General features: G+C 48.7%; 1 protein-coding gene across 2 annotated transcripts; it reads right to left on the bottom strand.

Annotated features, from left to right (window-relative positions):
• Positions 1-261: 261 nt before the first annotated feature.
• LOC144710254 (putative E3 ubiquitin-protein ligase XBOS34) lies at positions 262-3,833 on the bottom strand. 2 transcript variants are annotated; one of them, XM_078583973.1, is made up of 10 exons: positions 3,778-3,833; positions 3,540-3,657; positions 3,325-3,439; positions 2,039-2,119; positions 1,818-1,906; positions 1,556-1,638; positions 1,394-1,475; positions 1,185-1,287; positions 1,009-1,094; positions 262-855 (listed from the first exon to the last, which is right to left on the bottom strand). In XM_078583973.1, the coding sequence occupies exons 2-10, from the start codon at positions 3,639-3,641 to the stop codon at positions 433-435; spliced, it is 1,164 nt and encodes a 387-aa protein (XP_078440099.1). In that variant the 5' UTR covers positions 3,642-3,657; positions 3,778-3,833; the 3' UTR covers positions 262-432. The 2 variants fall into 2 exon arrangements, with proteins under 2 accessions (XP_078440099.1, XP_078440098.1); XM_078583972.1 differs by lacking the exon at positions 3,778-3,833 and having other exon boundaries at positions 3,540-3,758.
• Positions 3,834-7,930: the final 4,097 nt, after the last annotated feature.

Consider the following 7,930-nt stretch of genomic DNA (forward strand, 5'->3'; position numbering starts at 1 on the left):
AAGGATAACTCGAGCAGCTTCACCCGGTCTTCAATGTCGAGGACGTCGATGACGTCCTCAACATTGAAGTCGATGACGACTCTTGATGGCGTGCGCCATCACCATTGCCATCACAATATATCCAAGGAGCTTAGGAGACCTTATCCGCTGTTATGGCACCCACAGGTATACTCCTGTGTTCCATTAGTTTGGTCCAACAAAGTACACAGCTATGTAAACCACAACCTTACCAAATTCAAAAGCATAAGTTGAACGATCTCATGTCCAAAATTCATTAATCAAATTACTGAAATATTTAGTTCACTTATTATACTAATGAAATAACCTAAATAAGCACACATCACTGTACTGTGTGATATTTGCGGTCTAATGCAGCAGTGTTCTTGATTCTGATGCATGTCCGTTTTCCCCTTCTGCTTCCCCAATTCTTCCTTATACCGTATAGATCTTCAATACTTGCTCGATGGGAGTGCGACACACTGGGCATCCAAAACCCTTCCTCTTGACCTGGCTTAAGCATTCCATGCACCCCGCAACGTGTCCGCAAGGGACGCAAGCTGCCTCAACCAAGCAGTCCGCGCAAACAACACAAGAGGATCTCCCCTCACTCCTGCCGTCGACTACTGCAGCTCTTCTCCTTGTAGGCAATGAGCCTTCTCTCTCGTGAGCAACATGCTTGGCCCGGTTCTCATCTCCTCCCATCCCAATGCTTACGTCTGACAGTGGAATACCTTCCTCTATTGGCGATTGAATAGAAGCGGCGATGGCATCCCTTTCCCAAAAAGACGAAGGAGCTTTCACAGTCGATGGCGACGATGTTAACGTTTCCATGATCTCAAGGGGGGGATCGTCGGGCTGAGAGCGGAAGATAAATTATGGTTACCTTCCAGAAAAAATCATCATCTACCAAGTACCAACTAAACCTCGTCGACGGAAGACGGACAACCGTTTTGGACGGACAAAACGGGCCTCCGTCTCGTTCGTCCCCACCAATGGCGAGAGAGTTACCATTGACATTGCAGGAACAGTGTCGTAAAGAACCCTTAATCGGCTCGAGTCCTCATCATTGATGGAAAGAAGCTTCAGCTCGGAATCTAGTCAACAAAAGAAAAATATATCGTTTGACGACCAGAAATAGAAATTATAAGCAATATTCGATAGAGGAGATTTGGGAAGCCGCTCACTGAAGCCCTGGCGAGAGAAAATGAGTTCTGCTTTTGCGCTGTTGAAATCCGCTTTAATGAGGGTGAACCTATTGGGGTCAATGACCAAGTGAGGCCTGGGTGACTGCTTATAGAAGATTAAGCCCATCATTTTTCATGATTAAAGGTAGCTAGGTGTACTGTACTTCCAAAAGAGCGTTGTTGAGTTCTGATGAACTATAGTCACTTACCTGTCTGTTAGCATAAAGAGCGATATTCAGACTTCCTACTTGCCTGGATAGAGAATAGTCCCTGGGGAGGACTACGGCCCATCTGCAAATATGAAATATTAAGGCCCAACGTGGAACGGACCTCTCCAATATTCGTCTCATTCTATAATGCATTTCCCTTACATGATGCTCGAGGAGGGTAGAAAAGATGCATCGTCAGCGGTGGAAGTTGCCAGTAACCAGCCGGAAAAGAAACAGATCTTATCCTGTGATAAAGGACTATGAAAATGCTTCACTTGCTCGTTAAAATACGTATACCTATTCGGGAACTTATGGCATGGGTCGTCTATTTGCAGCAGAAAAAAGGGGAAATCGGGGACTACGAACTTCGCCTACTGTTCCCTAGAGGGGAAATTGTTCAAAAACTACATTTTCGTTTCAATACCTCGATTGCGCGGACGATGTTCGTGTTGCCTACTGTTCGAGCTTTATCGAGAGAATTACGGCCGAAGCGATCCTCGATAAGCGGGTTCGCTTAAATAAAAGTCGACCAATCAGAATTGAAACCTTAAAGACGAAATCAATGATACGCACGTAGGTAACAAAAACTCATGAATTATGGGGGTAACCACAAGTTTCAGGTTAAGCCCGAGAATGGCTGATTACCTCCATGCGAAAGGAGAAGAATTCCAGTCTGATGGAGGCCTTTCTCAGCTGCCCTCGTAAGAGCAGTGCCAACGTGTGATCCTGTCACCACAGTTGATAACTCACGTTCTACGACTCATGATAAAGTGGAGACTGATGAAAGAAAACAAGGAGAGAAAAACAGAGAGGGAGAAAGAGAAAGAGAGACCGAAAAAAGAGAGAGGGGGAAAGAACGAGAAGAGAGAAAGATAAATAGAAAACAACGAGCATAGAGAGAAAAAGGAGGTGATAAGAAAGACACAGAGAGAACGGGAAAAGAGAGCGGGGGAAAGAACGGAAAAGAGAAAGAGAAAAAAAAACGAGCATAGAGAGAAAAAGAAGAGAGAGACCGAGAAAAGAGAGAGAGGGGAAGAACGAGCGCAGAAACAAAAAGGAGAATTGAGAGAGAGAGAGACCAAAAAACCGAGGGGGAAAGAACGAGAAGAGTGAAAGAGAGAGAAAAAACGAGCAGAGAGAAAATAGAGGAGAAAAGAGAGAGAGAGGGACCGAGAAAAGAGAGAGAGGGAAAGAACGAGAAGAGAGAAAGAGAGAAAAAACGAACAGAAAGAGAAAGGAGAAAAGAGAGAACGATAAAGAAGGAGCAGAGGGAGAGAGAACGAGCAGAGAGAGAGAGAGAGAGAGAGAGAGAGAGAGAGAGAGAAAGAACGAGCAGAGAGAGAGAACGAGAAAGAACGCGCAGCGAGAGATAGAGAAAGAGAAAGAAAGAGCAGGGAGAAAGAGTGAGAGAAAGAGAAAGGAGCAGAGAGAGAAAAAAAATGAGCAGAGAGAGAGAGAGAGGGAAAGAACGAGCAGAGAGAGAGAACGAGAAAGAACGCGCAGCGAGAGATAGAGAAAGAGAAAGAAAGAGCAGGGAGAGAGAGTGAGAAAAAGAGAAAGGAGCAGAGAGAAAAAGAAAATGAGCAGAGAGAGAGAGTGAGAAAACATCAGCGGAGAGAGAGACAGAGAAAGAGAAGCAATGAACAGGGAGCAAGCGATAAAGCGAAAGAACAAGCAGGGAGAGACAGAGAAAGAACGAACCGAGATAGAGAGGAAAAAAACTAGTTGAGAGAGACAAAGAACTAGCAGAGAGAGAGAAAGGACGAGCAGAGAAGAGAGAGAGAGAGAGAGAGAGAGAGAGAGAGAGAACTAGCAGAGAGATGAAGAGAAATAATGCGCAGAGAGCGAGAGAAAGAGAAAGAACAAGCAGAGAGAGACAGCAAGGAGCGGAGAGAGAGACAAAAAATGACAAGTGAGAGAGAGATACCCACGTGGATCGTAAAAGTTCACGTCGGCGCCCATTTCGAGCAGCAAAATGGCGGCTGGAAGATATGAAGACGCTGAGCAGGCGAGAATCAGAGGCGTCTTCCCCGAAGAACTTATCCACTGAGTTCAGATAATCAGCACCAATAAGAAATCACTTCAACCTTCCAAAAGAACTAGCAGTTGAACGAGCTGGGGCAAAGTAAGCGGATCACTATTGTACATCGAGAGAAGCTCCTTTGTCGCGGAGAAATCTAATGGCGGCGATTTGGCGCAGGCGGACTGCGTCGTACAACTCTCTCTCCTTCGACTGCTCGGCCCCCATCTCTATTCACCGATCCCTGAACATGGAGGATGAGAAGGAGATAACGAAAATTGCAGGACCTGGTCGTCGAGACTCGAGAGATAGAGTAATGGAAGGAGATAAAGAGAGAGAAGGAGAGGAAAAAGAAATGAAGGACCTTGAGCGGTGAGACTCAAGTTGTTGAGTCGAATTGTCCCTGTTTTGGCGTTATTTCCTTCCGTTAGGTGACAGATTAGTTCTTAAATGCCTGGAACGTTTGTTGCGCACAGCGCATCCTGCTTTGACTTTTGCCAAGGTGAGATCGTTTGAAGAAGCCCACTTGTCCCCTTAAAGCGACCTTTCACATTTATTAAACTATCGCTGGTCCTTCGGGTTTTAGATTTCAGTCGAAGTCCTCCGCTGTCTTTCATCGTGGTAAACATATTGTTTCGTCTTTCACCTGGATTGGAGAATCTGTCCGTTTTGTTATTCCGCTCCTAGTCCCCAGCCCTGATCACGAATGGTTAAAAGATGAGCATTGAATGAGTCATAGAAAACAAGATGCAGAAAATGCACATCAATGGGCCCTTGTTCTAAGCCGATTTTCCCACTTTCATCCTATTTGAGGATCTTTGCAACACGGAGACAAAGTTGCGGAAACTAAATCGCACGTTTCGTTTTAGTAAGTTGAGAGGCGCAAATCATCCAAAGCTAGAGAATTGAAAATACGGGTATTATTTTATTCAGTCTTGCAATAATGAAAGACATCCCATGCCGGCAGTGCCAACTTGCGCCTCCAGCCATAGAGTTGTGGGTTGTTAAGTAGTCTGCCCGTTTTAGCCTCCCAACATGATGACGGCTAAGGTCCTCTAATCCCATCTGTCACACGGTCAAATCTCGAGCTAGGATTCTGGCTCGAATCTGGTATGTGCCGGCCTCAATGTTCAGGGCAAAACACTGAGCATCCTTGATCACTTGCAGCGGAAGCTTTGTAGATGCTTAAGATTGTTGGAACCTAGCTCTCTCACTTCAGCAACTCACACAGAGAAGGGAAGGACAGGCACTCACTCTCTTGATATCACACAGAGAAAAAATGTTTCTAAGCCCTCACTCTCTTGATCTCACATAGATAACACTTTGAGAGAGAAAGGAACCTTGATGCACACAGCATACTACAACAATGAAAACTCTTACATATTTATAGGCACTCCCCCATAGCTGCTTATGGATTTAAACTAACCCTGACCACACACCTGTCCATGTGCTTGCTTTTCAAAGACACCAGTCTTTAGCTCCTCGAAATAAGCTGGTGCCTCCACATCTCCTTATGCCATGCTGACTAGGTTAATCTTGACTTATTCAAAAACTACAGATTCCTAAAATAACTGATTCAAGATTAAACTCCAACAAAGATCGCATAGAAGGGGTTAGAGGGGATGGTGGGGACGCAGTCCTGTCAGGGAATAGGGTCATCGCATTAATATCATAAAAGAGTACATCATCATTGGGATCATTACATGGAGGAAGACGAGGGATGATACAAGGAACGAGACGAGGCGCTCTACGCCGAGGTAGTGTCGCCCCACCGAATCAACGCCAGCGCTCCGCGCATGCGCCCCCGCTCTGCTGCTCCTCAGGTGCGTCGAGCCGGGCGTCATGCGCCCGCAGGCATGGCGATCACACACGCCATCCCTGCCTTGACGATCATACATGCCACCGGCACCCGTGTCAACACTCGCGCGCACAGCCTGCACGACGTCGCCGCATTCGACGCCCCTGAGCTGAGCGTTGTGCGCCCAGCACTACCTGCGAGAGCACTATGCACCCTTTGTGTCATCTCGGTGCTCTAAGCGCACATGCCTTAGTCTCCTGGCGGGATGTCTCCCGGCCCCGCGCCCCAAACACGTAATGCGCACGCTGCCCGCATGGCCGTTGCACGGCACCCCGCACAATTCCGCGTGCTGCATTTGCAGCACGCCGCCCGACCATCGCGTCCTGCCCCTACGCGCAGCGCTTCACGCTCCCGCATGCAGCGCTCGGCGCAACGTGTAGCGCTGGCGCCCGCGCGTAGCTCTTGGCTTTGGCGCATGCGCACACACTGGCCAGCCCACGGGCCCAGCATGCGCTGACCATACCTGATCCGTCCTGCCTTTGGCGTGGACGGGCACATGCACCGTCTGTAGCGTATCGCCACGTACAGGGGCAATGGCTTGAAAGATCAGGTATTTGGGCATCGCTACCCATAATGACTCAGTCCTTTAATGTCGTGAGCCGAATACGCAGACACGGCCTACCAATGAGCACGTAGGCCTCTGGGCAGGGAATGTCGCCTAGTTAGGGGCCTAACATGCCCCTGCTGCTTGAACTTGTCGACGCCTCGTCGACGCCCATTCCTCCGCTTCATATGCTCGTAGTAGGTCCTCGAACTGCCATAAGTCCGAGTCGCGCTCCCAAGTGGCTAATTCCTCTGGTATGTTCTTCCACTTAATCAGGTACTCGATCTTGTGATAGCAACTGTGACGTCCTCCCCGGTCAATTTCCCACTTTGCCCGGACTACTTCTACTTCCTGATCAAAATGCGCCCGCACATACGGCGGCGCACGTTGGGGCTGGTTCCTCGCCGCATCTTCGCACTCATGGAAGACCGGATGGACCGCCAGCCGACGGAAAATGTTGAGCCGGTAGGCAACCTATCGAATCTTCGCTACAACCTCGAAAGGTCCATCATAGTGGGGTACTAGACCCTTGTGACGTTGCTTTGCTTGCTTAGTCTTTAACATCTGTCTGTTGTTCTTCAACAAAACCCGGTCATCAACTTAGAACTCTATGTCCCTTTTGTGTTGATTGGCGTACTTCTTCATTCTTTGAGCAGCACATTCCAATGCCTCGCGGACTTCCTCAATGCGAGCGTGATAGTCGCGCGCAAATCAGAAGGCCGCAGGCCGGAGGAGTCAGTGGTTGTCTTCCCGTTGCAATCTCAAAGGGCGAGTGACCCATAGCCGAGCTCCGGTTGATGTTGTGTGCAAATTGGGCTGCATCCAGCAACTCCACCCAATTCTCCTGATTGACCGAAATGTAATGCCATAGGTATTCTTCGAGCATGGAATTGACACGTTCCGTCTGACCATTTGTCTAGGGGTGGAAGCTTGTAGAAAATTTGAGCTTAGAGCCCATGTACTTGAATAGTGACTCCTAGAAACGACCAGTGAACCTTGTGTGTCGCTAATTATGTCCAGTGGAAGACCCCAGTACTTCGCCACATAGTACATAAATAGACAAGCCACGCCATCTGCATGCACCTCTGACGTCACGTATTTAGAGAAACGATACCCAGCAACCAAGATGGCGTCGTGCCCACCCATGCGCGGAAGGCAAGTGATGAAATCCATTGAGATAGACTCCCACGGTCTGCTCGCCCTCGGAAGGGGTTCTAGCGTTCCAGCTGCATTTGCCTTCTCCATCTTGTCTTTTGACACACCAGGCATGAACGAAAATAGGCTTCTACATCACGTTCCATTCCTGGCCAGTGATGGCTGCTGGACATGAGTGCAAGCGTCTGGGCCTGCCCAAGGTGTCTAGTGTGGGGAGCGTCGTGTGCTTCGTAAAGGAGCTTCCGGCGCAACCCCCCCGCACGCGGCACATACGGCCTGTTCCCATTTGCGTATATAATGCCATCCTCCGTCCAGAATCTTCTTGTCTCGCGCGCAGCAATGTGCTTCATCAGGCGAACAGCTTCTGGATCATCTTTCAACGCCAACTTGATTTCATCACGGATACTTCCTTGGACTACTAAAAGTGCGCCCACAAACACTTCTTGTTCTTTGCGGCTTAGGGCGTCGGCCACTTGATTGGCGCGCCCTGGCTTGTACTTCAAGTCGAAGTTAAACTCAGCCAAGAAGTCTTGCCATCTTGCTTGCTTCGGGGTCAGCTTCTTTTGGGACTCGAAGCAACTGGTGGCCACATTGTCAGTGTAGACCACAAATTTCCCTCCGAGGAGATAGTGGTGCCAGACTCTCAGGTAGTGTACCACCACTGTCATCTCCTTCTCGTGTACTGAGAACCTTCTTTTCGCGTCGTTCAGCTTGCGGCTCTCGTAAGCCACAGGGTGTCCATCCTGCATCATGACACCTCCAAGTGCGAAATGAGAAGCATTAGTATGTACCTCGTACGACTTGTTGAACTTGGGCAATCGGAGCACCGGCTCGCTGGAGAGTCCACTCTTCAACTTGTCAAATGCTCTTTGACACCCGTCTGTCCACTGCCACTTCACATCTTTCTTCAACAAGTCCGTTAGAGGGGCAGCTAGTCGGGAGAAGCCCTTGATGAACTTC

This window comes from Wolffia australiana, chromosome 12, assembly GCF_029677425.1.
Source record: "Wolffia australiana isolate 7733 chromosome 12, ASM2967742v1".
NCBI lineage: Eukaryota > Viridiplantae > Streptophyta > Magnoliopsida > Alismatales > Araceae > Wolffia > Wolffia australiana.

Bases quoted from the DNA above. Each gene is read 5' to 3' on its own strand.
- LOC144710254 (XM_078583973.1), bottom strand. From the start codon at position 3,641: ATGGGGGCCGAGCAGTCGAAGGAGAGAGAGTTGTACGACGCAGTCCGC. The intron at 2,120-3,324 runs GTGGGTATCTCT...CTGTGGTGACAG, and splicing joins CGTGAACTTTTACGATCCAC to GATCACACGTTGGCACTGCT. The intron at 1,907-2,038 runs GTAATCAGCCAT...CTTTTATTTAAG, and splicing joins TCTTCTCCTTTCGCATGGAG to CGAACCCGCTTATCGAGGAT.